At 39.0% G+C, this 15,176-nt stretch overlaps 1 protein-coding gene across 1 annotated transcript in view; it reads left to right on the top strand.

Moving 5' to 3' along the window:
• LOC133750441 (phospholipid-transporting ATPase ABCA3-like) overlaps window positions 1-15,176 on the top strand; it is a 183,709-nt gene that overhangs the window by 107,665 nt on the left and 60,868 nt on the right. Inside the window, 2 exon segments of the mRNA XM_062180047.1 lie at window positions 2,345-2,495; window positions 5,656-5,754. Of these exon segments, the coding sequence (XP_062036031.1) occupies window positions 2,345-2,495; window positions 5,656-5,754 (250 nt within the window).

The raw sequence follows: 15,176 nt of genomic DNA, 5'->3' as shown, positions 1-15,176 counted from the left end.
AGTTTATTCAACTCCAATTATCTCTACTGATTACAGTGCTACTCACTTTTTTTTTTTGACAGGCAGAGTGGATAGTGAGAGAGAGAGACAGAGAGAAAGGTCTTCCTTTGCCATTGGTTCACCCTCCAATGGCCGCCATGGCCGGCGCGCTTCGGCCAGTGCACCGCACTTATCCAAAGGCAGGAGCCAGGTACTTCTCCTGGTCTTCCATGGGGTGCAGGGCCCAAGCACTTGGGCCATCCTCCACTGCACTCCCGGGCCATAGCAGAGAGCTGGCCTGGAAGAGGGGCAACTGGGACAGAATCCGGTGCCCCGACCGGGACTAGTACCCGGGGTACCAGCACCGCAGGCGGAGGATTAGCCTGTTGAGCCATGGCGCCGGCCATATCTTATTGAAAACACTTCAAAATAATAACTTCATTATATAAAATTTATAACTGGGACCCAGATGTATCAGAAAACCTTCCTACAATCGTACTTAGATGCCCATTTGCTTGTTCAGAGTCTATGATCACTTAATAGATTTTTATGTTTATGTTTCTTATATGATCAAAAAGTGGATACTAGACCTCAAGCATAGATCTTCTAGGTAATAACCTGTTTTATTTTGCTGGCTTTTAGTAGGGAAGATGTTACTTTTCCATTTCACAAATTCATCTACACAGTTGCCTTTTAGGGGTTCTATATCCAAACTTGGGCTTATGTAATCTGAATTGGGTGTTCCTGGGCTATAAGCCACATAATTTAAGCAGCTGTGCTTTTAAAAATAAATCACTGGGGCCAGCGCCGTGGCACAGTGGGTTAATCCTCCACCTGCAGAGCTAGCATCCCATATGGATGCAAAGGACTTTGGGAGTGAACTAGTGAACAGAAGTCCTTTCTCTCTGTCTCTACCTCTCACTCTGTAACTCTACCTCTCAAATAAATAAATAAAATCTTTTAAAAATGAAAAATAATTTATAATTTTAAATTTTAATAATATTTTAATAATAAATTTTAATGTATTATTGATAAAATAGTAACTAACATGTAACTAGCAGTATAATTCTTGAGACATACAAGTCTCTCCTAATGAAAGATAAATTTTATCCTTTTTATTTGTTGTTATATTTATTTGAAAAGCAGAGAGATAGACAAAGAGGGATCCTCCATCTGATGGTTCATTCCCCAAATGCCTGCAATAGTTGGGGCTAGACCAAGCCAAATCCAGAAACTTGAAACTCAGTCTGAGTCTCTCATGTAAGGCAGGGACCCAAGTATTTGAGCCAACATTGTTGCCATCTAGGTACATTCTCAGGAAGCTGGGTTAGAAGCTAGCTAGAGTAGCTAGCACTGGAACCCTGGCACTCTGATATGGGATGTGATGGCTTAACCCAGGGTGCCACAACACAAAGCACCTTCGTCTCAGTTTAACAACCTTTCCTGAACATTTCATATCTCCCTTACCTGCTTTATATTTTCTAACATGCTAAATATTTTAATGGTGGTTTCTGTTCAATTGTCATCTTCAGCTAGTAAGTAAACTCTTATGAAGGTACAGATTTTATTTTACAATAATTTTAGATTTATAGAAGTACTGTAGTTTTTACCTAATGTTGATATCTTACATAATGTTCTATGTGTCAGAATTTTGAAAATAACATTGACATATTGATATTAACTCAGACTATTTAGAATTCACCAATTTTCTACTCATGCCCTTTTATCGTTTCAGTATCCAATCCACAACAGCACATAGTATTTAGCAAGGCTTGTTTTTCAATTACAGAGTAATTCATTAATCTAAGAACACATATTGTATATGTGAATAGTGTAATACATAGTCCTTGCCTTCAAGAATATCACAGTAAGTAGCATCTATGATGAACACTATGACAGGAGAAGGCACAGTGGACTATGGAAGCACACACATAAAGCTAACAAAGTTTGGGAGGGCACAGATTTTTATCTGCTCCATTCACAACTTTTATCCCCAGAGCCTAAATTATAGCCTGATACAGTAGACAACCAATAATAATAGCTAAATGAAGACAGTTAATTATTAGGATTTCTACTTCAAAATAACCAGATAACAGGCACCTTTCTTCATATAGACACTTAATAGTTCATTAAGTTCATTTATGGTTCATTAAGACATGTATAATAATTATAGAGGAAATTTTTATTCAATGTCTCATGTATTAGAGCATCATTTGGAAGCTGTAGATATGAGCCTTGCTAGAGTCATAACCAAAAGTCTTGTGATATACCACACCTTCTTCCTTGTGAACCTAGGCAGCCAAATTTGATCCTAACAAGGGCATTAAAAATTTCTTCATTTGGTCTTCTAAATGGTTTCTCCCAGGTGCTGGATATCACATAGTTATGGAGAAGGAATCACATTGTGATGTAGAGAAGATTTCCGCAATGATTCAGTCTTATGTTCCAGATGCCACTTTGGAGAATGATATTGGAGATGAATTGTCATTTATGCTACCCAAAAAGTATACAACAAGGTATGCGTGCAGAGAGCCTAGATGGATGGTTTTGGGGTGACCATAAATCATTTTCATTTTCACATAGTAAACAAACTTAGTGAGTAGTGTTTTTCTAACTGACCAAGTCCCCAGTTATGGCTGTCATTTGCCACCTCAAGTTAGAAAGCTCATAACTGAAGATTTCTCTCACTAAACAGAACACTGCCTTATGTATTAACTATTTTTCAAGGCTTATTTGATATTTTCCTTTCTGTTTGGTTTGGATTTGTGGGAGGTGGTGCTGAGCAGGGGAGAGTGAGGGAGACATTGCAACCTAGTGGCTATAGCTTCCCGGTGTTAATAAGGGGTAACTCATGGTAAGATGTTCATAGTATACCAATTCTCTGCATGGTGAGTAGGATCCAAGGAAGTATTAAATGTTGAAAGTTAAAGGTAGTTTGGATGACCATTTTGGGAATAGAGATGACAAGAATACAGAGATTAACCTCAGAGTTCGCCAAATTGGTTACAGAGGGAACAGACAGGATAATTTTAACTGGGATGCCCATCCAATTAAGAGACGCATCCAATTAAGAGAAAAGGAGAGTACTCATCATTGCCCTTCAGGAAGCATGCCAGTTTTGTGTTCTTGCCTGAAGTTGTTACTACTTGGAAATCCCAAAGGCTCAAAGTGGCTGCCATACATGAAAATAATTGTAAACTAACGATTGAAAGAGAAACTGAGGCATACATTTGGCTTAGTGAATAGGATTCTGCTTGGGACATCCATATCTTGTTTGAGTCTCAACTGTGCTCCTGGTTCCAACTTGCTGCTAATGCACACCCTGGGAAGCAGCAGGTGACCCAAGTAGTGGAGTCCCTGCTACCAATGTGGGAGATCTTGGTTGAGTTTCTGCCTTCAGCCTGGCTCAACACAGCTGTTGTGAGCATTTGTGGGGTGAACAGGCAGATGGAAGACCCATGTCTCTGTCTCTGTGTCTCTATGCCTCTCCTTTCAAATAAAATTAATTAATAATAAATATAAAATAAGTTGCTCTTATTAGAGCAAAAGAATTTAACCAAAAATCAAGATACAGTGGAGAAGAATTTGCTAAGTTAAATCTCTCCCATTCTTTCCATTTATTTCTTAATAAGCAATACAGTGAAGAATGATCTACTAAATATTTTTTCCATGGCCAATTGGGATTTTTATGTAACTAAATATTGAAAATTTAGTTTAAGGGGCCAGCGCTGTGGTACAGATAGTTAAAGCCCTGACCTGAAACACCAGCATCCCATATGGGCACTGGTTCAAGTCCCGGCTGCTCCACTTCCTATCCGGCTCTCTGCTATGGCCTGGGAAAGCAGTAGAAGATGGCCCAAGTCCTTGGACCTCTGCACCCGCATGGAAGACTCAGAAGAAGCTCCTGGCTCCTGGCTTCAGATCGGTGCAGCTCTGGCCGTTGTGGCCATCTGGGGAGTGAACCATTGGACGGAAGACCTCTCTCTCTCTCTCTCTCCCTCCCTCTGTAACTCTTTCAAATAAATAAAATAAATTTTTAAAAAAATTTAGTTACAAAACAAATTGAAAAATGGGCAAAGGACTTAAATAAAAATTTCTCCAAAGAAAGTATATGAATGTCAAATACGTACATAAAAACATGTCAACAGCACTAGCCAGTGGGGAAATGCGAATGCAAATGTGAGGATATAGAGAAATTGGAACCCCTGACACATTGCTGGTAGAAATATAAAATGGTATATCTGCTATGGAAACAATATGGCAGTGCCTAAAAAAATAAATATGGAATTACCATGTGATGCAGCAATGCAAATCCCAGGTATATAACCCAAGGAACTGAAAACAGGCACTTAAACAGGTATTTGTACACCAGTGTTCACAACAGCATTATTCACAATACCTAAAGTTTGTAAACAACCTAAATGTCTATTGACAGATGACTGGATAAACAACATATGGTGTATATATATACAATAAATATTATTCAACCTTAAAAAGGAATCAGATCTGATACATGCTACAACATGAGTGAATGCAGAAATAAATATGCAGAATTAATATGCTAAATGAAATAAGCCAGACACAAACAGGATAAAAATTTTATTTTATCTAAATAAAATGGGCAAATTCATAAAAAAACAAAGAATTGAGAATGCAGGGAAGGGAGAAAAATAAGTTACTTTTTAATGGGTACAGAGTTTCAATTTGGGTAATCAAAAATTCTAGAATTGGATAATGTTGATTACATGACATTGTGAATGTACTTAAGAGTACTTAAATTGGGCCAGCGCCGTGGCTCAATAGGCTAATCCTCCACCTGCGGCGCTGGCACCCAGGGTTCTAGTCCAGGTTGGGGCGCTGGATTCTATCCCGGTTGCCCCTCTTCCAGTCCAGCTCTCTGCTATGGCCCGGCAGTAGAGGATGGCCCAAGTCCTTGGGCCCTGCACCCGAATGGGAAACCAGGAGAAGCACCTGGCTCCTGGCTTCGGATCAGCGCAGTGCGCTGGCCACAGCGCACCTGCTACAGCGGCCATTGGAGGGTGAACCAACGGTAAAGGAAGACCTTTCTCTCTGTCTGTCTCTCACTGTCCACTCTGCCTGTCAAAAAAATAAAAAATAAAAAATAAATTTAAAAAAGAGTACTTAAATTGTATACTTCAAATAATTTTAAATGGAGCCAATAGAAATGCCCTCTCTATATGCACATATTTGGCCAGTGGGTAGGGGAGGAAGGGTGGGACACTCAACATTTTTTTGTTATTTCTTCAGAGGGAAATGTATGGCCAACTGTTTTTAAATAATCACATTAAGAGGTTTATTATGGTAAATGGCCCATAGTGGTTTTCCCCCCCAGAAAAGGGGGAAGAGCAAATGAATACAGAATTTCTAGAAGGCAGGAAGTTCTAGAAGTGTGGTATGACCAAGACCATCTCTAATTATATTAGTGTCACTGGAAAATAAATTTGTTACAGTGCTTAAAAATTAATTTAAATGGTAAATGTTTGCATTCTATAATCTACCACAATTAAAAAGTAGGAAAGAAAATGACTGGGAATATTAAGTAATATTAAATGAGAAAGAAGTAAATACATTTTTAATTCAATTAAAATTAACTTTAAAAAACAAAACTTATCTAGACTAATGCCAGTCCATCCTTCCCTCTTTCTTCTCTCCTAGGTTTAAAGGTCTATTTAATGAGCTGGAAATGAAACAGAAAGATCTTGGTATTGCCAACTTTGTTGCTTCAATCACTACCATGGAAGATGTTTACCTTAAGTGAGTAATAATGACCTTAAAAAAAGACTTCCACCCCTAAAGGCCAATATCAATTTAAGAACAAACCCCACCCTGTTTGCAGTTAGAGTAATCACAGTATTACAGTTTTCAAATATATTACAACTTTATGCTAATGTATTTCCGCATGTTCAGTTGAGAATACCTAAAGACTTTCAGCTTGAGCCTTCATACATGTGTCTTTCTGTCCTAGAGGACTTAGAATTCATCAAGAGGAAAAAAACAAGAATTAATACTTATGTTATCATAGGAAAAGTTCTGTTCTGACTTTGAGTTCATACTAGGAATGATTTTAAAATTTTGACCTAGCCATATTTCTGTAATTTGTTTAATTTATACATAATTCATTTATTGTATTGTGTAAAAATGCCAGCTTCAGTATTAGGCAGTTCAGGCTATCACTAGGCAATATCAGCTGATTATCTGTCACAAAGATTCACAAACTGTCCTTTTGGTTAAGTTGATGATAGAACTGAGTCTAGACTTCATTCTCTGTATCTCAGAGATTCTATCTCTGTATCTCGAAGCATTCTAGGGTAATTCACTTAAATTTTTAAAACACTAATGTATGTAAGTTAAAAGGTGATGTCATTAATTAATGCTAAGGATAATTCATGGCTGGCGCTGTGGCTCAATAGGCTAATCCTCCGCCTTGCGGCGCTGGCACACCAGGTTCTAGTCCCGGTCAGGGCACCGGATTCTGTCCCGGTTGCCCCTCTTCCAGGCCAGCTCTCTGCTATGGCCCGGAAGTGCAGTGGAGGATGGCCCAAGTGCTTGGGCCCTGCACCCCATGGGAGACCAGGAGAAGCATCTGGCTCCTGCCTTTGGATCAGCGTGGTGCGCCGGCCGCAGCAGCCATTGGAGGGTGAACCAACAGTAAAGGAAGACCTTTCTCTCTGTCTCTCTCTCTCACTGTCCACTCTGCCTGTAAAAAAAAAAAAAAAAAAAAAAAGGATAATTCATGCAATAGTTTGAAAGTGTCTCCCAATTTGATAGAAACTAATCAAGTGCAACAGTATTGAGAGGTGATACTATGAAGAGATGACTAAGTCATGAGAGCACTGCTCTCATGCATGGATTAATGTTGTCATGGATATGGGGAGTGGGTTCATTATCATGAGAGTGAATTTGTTATAAAAGCAAGTTTGGCCCCCTAATTCCCACCCCCTTGCCCTTCCACCTTTTGCCATGAGATAACACAGCAAGAGGGTCCTTATAGGTACACTGGACTTCAACCTCCAGAACCATGAGAAATTTCTCTTCATTATAAACTACACAGTCTCAGATATTCTGTTACTGCAGCACAAAACAAAGACAATTTATAAGAAAGGACCTCTGAGGTAGGCATTTGGCACAGCAATTATGACACCACTTGGGACACTTGCATCTCATCTAAGAGTGCCTGGATTCAAGTCCAGACTCCACTTCAATCCCAGCTTCCTGGTAATGTGCACCCTGAGAGGCAGCAGATAATGCAGTTGCTGAAGCGATAGACTTCATTCTCAGCGATAGCTTCATTCCCAACCACCCACATGGTAGACCAAATTGAGTGCTGGGCTCCTGGCCTCAGAATGGCCCAGCTTAGTCTGGCCATTGAGGAGTAAACCAGCAGATGGAAGATATCTGTCTGTCTGTCTGTCTCTCTCTCTCTCCCCCTCTCTCCCTCTCCCCCTTTTCCTCTCTCTCTTTCCCTCTCCCTCTCCCACTCCTCCTTTCAAATATAATTAATTAATTAATTAATTTTCTTAAAAAATAGAAGGGTCTTTTGCTTATTCAATTGAGTGTTCTCATCTATTTCTAGAAAGCTGTATAGGAAGCTAAATTATAATTAACTTTGGGAGCACAACTAGAAAAGAAAAACCTCCCTCAGGCCAGGGAGCTTGTCTGTTCAATTCACTGGTTATATTTAGGCCTTCACAGAATACCTGCTACCTAATGGATACTCATAAAAAGATGACTGAATGAGTGACTACCATTTAAAGTCACTATCGCTGCAGTAGAGGTTCTACCTGCAATTGTGAATGCAGGTTAAAACCTTGGGCCATGACACCGTCTCCCTCAGCGATTATTGATAATGTTTGCTTCAGAGTCTCTTTACCTACCTTCTCTTTAGTTTTGTTAGTAGATTCTACCAAATTTTAGTCAAAAATGACTTTCTGTATATAAAGTGACTGTCTCTGTGCTACTCAATCAAGGTAGCAAAGGCAGCAGTGTCAAATAGAGCCGAGGTCATATGCTGACTGTACTGCAGTTTAGTGAAATGGCCTCGTATAAGGTGCATGACCTCTCCAAACTTCACTTTAACCTCTCTAAGAAACTACTGCAAGAATATGCAGTGATTTGTTCAAAGGGCATTATTGTACAGCTACAATGTATAGCCCCTTATATGTAGTTAGTGAATGATACTTTTAACAGTGATAAGATTGATATATGATGAAAACTATGGAAATGTTTAAGTAGGTAATTTAGGTGCTTAATATTTTCAAAGTCATATTCTTTTTTTAAAAAAAATATTTATTTATTTATTTGAAAGGCAGAGTTACAGAGAGGCTGAGGCACAGAGGGAGAGAGGTCTTCCATCCGCTAGTCCACTCCCCAAATGGCTCCAATGCCCAGAGCTGGGCTGATCCAAAGCCAGGAGCCTGGAGCTTCTTCCGGGTCTCCCACGAGGGTACAGGGGCCCAAAGTTTTGCACCATCTTCTAGTGCTATCCAGGCCATAGCAGAGAGCTGGATCAGAAGTGGAACAGCCAGGACTCAAACTGGCACCCATATGGTATGCTGGCACTACAGGTAGCGGCCTTACCTGCTACACCACAGCACTGGCCCCAAAGTCCTATTCTTTAGTATTGAATTTGAAGACAATAAACCCTTACAGTGACCTGAAGGAGTAGATCCTATTATTATCCCCACTTTATAAATGAGAACACTAAAAAGCCAGAGGACTTAATTATTTCTCAAGGCCACAAAGCTAGCAAGTAGAACTTTCTAATCAAAGCTTTTTTTTCCTTTTATATTTTTAGAACTATATATGTATATGTGTGCATGTGTGTGAGTGTGTGTGTGTGTTTGTGTATTTGAATGTCTATTAGGTCCATTTGATCTAAAGTGCAATTTAGGTCTAGTGTTTGTTGACTTTCCGCCTGGATATTGAAAGTAGAGTGTTAAAGTTCCCTACTATTAGTGTAATGAAGTCATTTTCTCCTTTGAGGCTTACTAATATTTGCTTTACATATTTAGATACTCTGATATTGGGTACATATATAGCATTAATTTGTATTTTCTCTTGCTGAACTGCCCTGTTTATATAATGATCTTATTTGTCTAATTTTACAGTGTTTGAATTAAAGTATATTTTATTTGATGGAAGTGTAACTACTCCTGATCTCTTTTGATTTGCAATTGCATGGACTATACTTTGCTATCCATTCACTTTCAGTCTGTGTGTCCTAACATGTGAACTGAGGCTTTGGTAGGTGGTATTTCATTGACTCTTTTCATAATCCATTAATCCATGCTCTGATTTTTAAATGAAAATTTTAATCCATTTACATTCAGGTGATTATTGTTAAGTAAGGACTTAGTACTGCCATTTTGTCAGTTGTTCTATGGTTGTTTTGTAGATCCGTTCTTGCTTTCTTGGACTCTTGTTGTCTTCCTTTATGATGAGGTTATTTTCTCTAGTAGTAAGTTTTAATGCCTTGCTTTATATGTCTATTTTACTTATTATAGTTCTTTGCATTGTGGTTATCATGAGACTTACAGAAAATATGGTATAGGTGAAACAGGTTATTTTAGTCTGACATCAATGTACCTTTGAATGCAAAAAAGAAAAGAAAACCTGTGTACTTTAACTCTTCTTCCCCTACACATTTTGAATTTTTTATTTGATTTGCATTTTTATATTGCCTATACTTTTACCAAATTATACTATTATTTTTAAGTTTTGCCATTTACCTTTCATACTGAGGATATAATGTAATTGATACATCATGAGTACATTTTTATAATATTGTGAATTTGTCTAATTTCTTTTACTGGTGAGTTTTATACTGTCAGATGTTTTTGTGTTTCTTATTAACATCCTTATTTTTTGGTTTGAATAACTCCCTTCAGCATTTCTAGTAAACCAACTCTAGTGGTGATGAACTTCCTAAACTTTTCTTTGGGAATGTCATTATCTCCCCCTTCATTTCAGAAGAACAGCTTTGCTGAACACAGTATTCTTGGTTGGCAGTTTTTTTCCCCCAGCACTTTGAATCTATCATTCTACTCTCTCCTAGCTTACAATGCTTTTACTGAGAAATCCACTGAAAGCCATTCTGGGATTATTTAGAAAGATATTTCTTATCTCCTGCTGCATTCAGTATTTTTTCATTATTTTTTATTTTAATAATTAGATTATTATATGCTTTAAGAAATTTATCTTTGGGTTGAATTTGGTTGGCAGCCTCTAAGCTTCCTGTAACTGAAAGTTATCAGTCAGTGTTTCCTTAAATATGCCTTCTGTGTTTGTTTCTCTCATTTCCTTTAGGACTAATATTAAGTAAAGGTTATCTCAATGATGTCACATAATTTCCATTGGCGTTCTTCACTTTTAAAAATTATTTTTCCTGGGCTGGCACTGTGGTGTAGCAGGTAAAACCGCTGCCTGCAATGCCAACATCCCATGGGGGCACCAGTTTGAGTCCCAGCTGCTACACTTCCAGTCCCGCTCTCTGCTATGGCCTGGGAGGGCAGTGGAGGATGGCCCAAGTGCTTGGGCCCCTGCACCCATGTGGGAGACCTGGAAGAAGCTCCTGGCTCCTGGCTTCAGATTGGCCAAGCTTCAGCCACTAAGGAGTGAACCGGTAGATGGAAGACCTTTCTCTCTTTCTGTCTGCCTCTCTCTAACTCTGCCTTTCAAATAAATAAATATATCTTTTTTAAAAAAAAGAGTATGGAAGAAGTAAAAAAAAAATTATTTTTCCTTCTGCTTCTCTGATTAGAAATTCCATATGCCTTATCTTCTTCAATTCTTTCCTCTGTTACGAAATGAATCAAGAGAACAGATGAAGATTGCTATTGAAACTATTCGATTGAATTTTTCAGTTCAATTTTTATAGTCCTTCTTGCTAGGATTTCTATTTTTAAAACAATAATTCTTTATAGTTGTGAAGATTACATTTTGCTCATGGATTTTTTTCCTTGAAAAAATAAAGAAAAATTTTCTTGTAATTGAACATATATTTATTCCTTTACAGTTTTTTTCACCTAGAAATCTTTTATTTAAGTATACAAATTTCATGCATTTCATATACACAAATTTAGGAACATAACAATACTTAACCTCCCCTCCCCTCCCACCCACACTTCTACCCTTCTTCCTATTCCCTCTCCTATTTCTGTTCTTATTTTTTACTAACATCTATTTTCAATGAACTTTGTACACATAAGATTTACACTATACTAAGCCCCACGGTTGGTGGGAATGCAAACTGGTAAAGCCACTATGGAAGTCAGTTTGGAGATTCCTCAGAAACCTGAATATAACCCTACCATACAACCCAGCCATCCCACTCCTTGGAATTTACCCAAAGGAAATTAAATTGGCAAATAAAAGAGTTGTCTGCACCTCAATATTTATTGCAGCTCAATTCACAATAGCTAAGACATGGAATCAACCTAAATGCCCATCAACAGAAGACTGGATAAAGAAATTATGTGATATGTACTCTATAGAATACTATACAGCAGTAAAAAACAGTGAAATCCGGTCATTTGCAACAAAATGGAGGAATCTGAAAAACATCATGCTGAGTAAAATAGGCCAGTCCCAAAGGGACAAATATCATAGATTCTCACTGATCGGTGACAACTAACCAAGCACCAAAAAGGAAACCTGTTGAAGTGGAATGGACACTATGAGAATCAATGACTTGATCAGCCCTTGTCCTGACTGTCGAGGGACAACTTACTACTTTGTTCCTTTTAGTATTTTTTTGTTCTGCTTAATACTATTGGTTGAACTCTTTAAAAACACACAGTTATTCTTAGGTGTTTAACTGAAAAATGATCCCTATTAAATATATAGTGGGAATAAGAGATGGAGGAGATGTACAGTTCAGCACATGCTCAATCTCACTTGCCCCAAATGGTAGAGTTAGAAACGTGCCAGGGATTCCAATTCAATCCCATCAAGGTGGCATGGACCAATGCCATCTCACTAGTCCAAATGATCAATTTCGTTCATAATTGATCATAATGACAGGATTACGTATCAAAGGGATCACATAAACAAGACTAGTATCTGCTAACACTAACCGATATAATTAAAAAGGAAAGAGCAATCCAACATGGGAAGCGGGATACACAGCAGACTCATAGAATAGCAGATGTCCTAAGCAGCACTCTGGCCTCAGAATCAGCCCTTAAGGCATTCGGATCTGGCTAAAAAGCCCATAAGAGTATCTCAGGCATGGAAAGCCAAGACACTCTGGCAAAAAAAAAAAATGACCTAAATGAAAGATCTCTGTGAGTGAGATCCCAGCAGAAAGAACAAGCCATCAAAGAAGGAGGTACCTTTCTCTGAAGGGAGGAGAGAACTTCCACTTTGACTATGGCCTTGTCTAAATAAGATTGGAGTTGGCAAACTCAAGAGGCTTCCATAGCCTTGGCTGCTCACGACAAGAGCCTCAGGTGATTACTGGCACCATAAACAAGAGTGTCAATTGTTAAATCAACAGCAGGAGTCACACTGTGCACTTACTCCCCATGTAGGATCTCTGTCTTTAATGTGTTGTACTATGTGAATCAACGGTATAACTAGTACTCAAACCGTACTTTATACTTTGTGTTTCTGTGTGGGTGCAAACTGTTGAAATCTTTACTTAGTATATACTAAGTTTATCTTCTGTATATAAAGATAATTAAAAATGAATCTTGATGAAGAATGGGATGGGAGAGGGAGTGGGAGATGCAGGTTGCAGGTGGGAGGGTGGTTATGGAGGGAAGTAGCCGCTATAATCCAAAAGTTGCACTTTGGAAATTTGTATTTATTAAATAAAAGTTAAAAAATAAATAAAATATAAAATAAACACTATACTAAGCAAAGATTTCAACGAATAGTATGAAAAAAAGAAACTGTTCTCAACATTCATGACAAAGGCTGTTCAAAATTATCACATCTTGAAGTGTCAATTTTACTTCTATAGATTACCTTTTAGGTACTCTGTTACCACAGATCAGGGAGAACATATGGTATTTGTCTTTTTGGGACTGACTTATTTCACTAAGTATAATGTTTTCCAGTTGCATCCATTTTGTTGTAAATGACAGATTTCATTTTTCTTTTTCTTCTGTGTAGTATTCCATGATGTACATGTCACATAATTTTTTTATCCCGTCTTCAGTTGATGGACATCTAGGTTTATTTCATATCTTAGCTATTGTGAATTGAGCTGCATTAAACATGGGGGTACAGATAACTCTTTCTTTAAAATATTTATTTATTTACTTGAAAGAGTTACACAGAGAGAGAAGGAGAGGCAGAGAGAGAGAGAGAGAGAGGTCTTCCATCTGCTGGTTCATTCCCCAGATGGCCACAATGGCTGGAGCTGCGCCGATCCAAAGCCAGGAGCCAGGAGCCTCTTCTGGGTATCCCACAAGGTTTCAGGGGGCCAAGGACTTGGGCCATCTTCCACTGCTTTCCCAGGCCATAGCAGAGAGCCATATCAGAAGTGGAGCTGCTGGGACTCCAACCCGCACCCATATGGGATGTCAGCACTGCAGGTGGCGGCTTTACCCACTATGCCACAGAACCAGCCCCAGATAACTCTTTAATATGCTAATTTAATTTCCCTTGGATAAATTCCCAGGAGTGAGATGGCTGGGTCATATAGTAGGTCTATATTCAGATTTCTGAGGTATCCCCATACTATCTTCCACAGTGACTGTACCAGATTACAGATCCACCAGCAGATTAGGGAACCTTTTTCCCCACATCCTTGCCAGCATTTGTTGTTTGTTGATTTCTGTATGAAAGCCATTCTAACTGGGGTGAGGTGAAACCTCATTGTGGTTTTGATTTGTATTTTCCTGAAGACTGGTGATTCTGTGCGTTTTCTCAAGTTTCTGTTGGCCATTTGGATTTCCTTTTTTGAAAAATGCCTTTTTGGGCTGGTGCTATGGAACAGCAGGTAAAGCCACCACCTGCAGTGCCAGCACCTTATATGGGCACCAGTTCATGTCCTGGCTGCTCCACCTTCTAGCCAGCTCTCTGCTAATATGCCTGGGAAAGCAGTGAAAGATGGCCCAATTTGGGTCATTGCACCCATGTGGGAGATCTGGAATTAGACTTGGTTTCAGATCGGCCCAACTCCAGCCATTGCAGCCATTTGGGGAGTGAACCAGTGGATGGAAGACCTCCCTGTCTGTCTCTACCTCTGCCTTTCTGTAGCTCTGCCTTTCAAATAAATAAATCTTTTTTTAAAAAATGTTGAAAAAGAAAAATGTCTGTTCAAATTCTTTGCCTACTTTTTAACTGGATTGTTTGTTTTGTTGTTGAGTTTCTCAAACTCTTTATAGATTCTGGATATTAATCCTTTATCAGTTGCATAGTTTGTAAATATTTTCTCCCATTCTGTTGGTTGCCACTTCACTTTGCTGAGTGTTTCTTTTGCAGTACAGAAGCTTCTCAATTTGATGTAATCCCATTTCTCAATTTTGGCTTTGATTGCTTGTGTTTCTAGGGTCTTTTCCAAGAAGTCTTTGCCTATGTCAGTGTCTTATAGGGTTTCCCCAATGTTCTCTAATAATTTGATGGTATCAGGACATAGACTTAGGTCTTTCATCCATTTTGAGTGGACTTTTGTGAAAGCTGTAAGGTAGGGTGTTGGGCATTGCCTAAAATCTCCATTACAATACGACACCTGGCAGATGTTCGAGGGGCGTGTCTGCGGCTGCTGCAGTTAAGCTACGTAAGATCAGATCACTGGCAGGGATAGGTTCATGTTAGTTCCAGACACGTGGACAGTGCATGATCCCTATACCTTGTTTAAGGTGCCCCTGTGCATGCTCCACCCACGCCTGCATGACCTTTTCGCTAATTGGCTCCCCTACTGCACATGTCTTTCTTAAGCTTTATAAGCCTGCATACTTCTTCAATAAAGCGGTTACTGCTTCGACAAAACTCACGGGTGCTTGTGGTGTGTTCATCACCTGTCGACCTTACCTCTCCCATTCGCCTTGTTGGGGAGTGCTTGCACTGCCCCTGCTGGTCAGGGGCTGGACTCCAATAGTAGGGATCTTGCTTCATACTCTGCATGCAGAGATCCAGTTTTCCCAGAACCATTTGTTGAAGAGACTATGCTTGCTTCAGGGGTTGATTTGGCTCTTTTGTCAAAGATAAGTTGGTTGTAGATGTGT

The sequence above is a fragment of the Lepus europaeus genome, chromosome 21 (genome assembly GCF_033115175.1).
Source record: "Lepus europaeus isolate LE1 chromosome 21, mLepTim1.pri, whole genome shotgun sequence".
In the NCBI taxonomy this organism is placed as follows: Eukaryota; Metazoa; Chordata; class Mammalia; order Lagomorpha; family Leporidae; genus Lepus; species Lepus europaeus.
The sequence above is the reverse complement of the archived record's forward strand: the minus strand, read 5'-3'. Positions and strand labels throughout refer to the sequence as shown.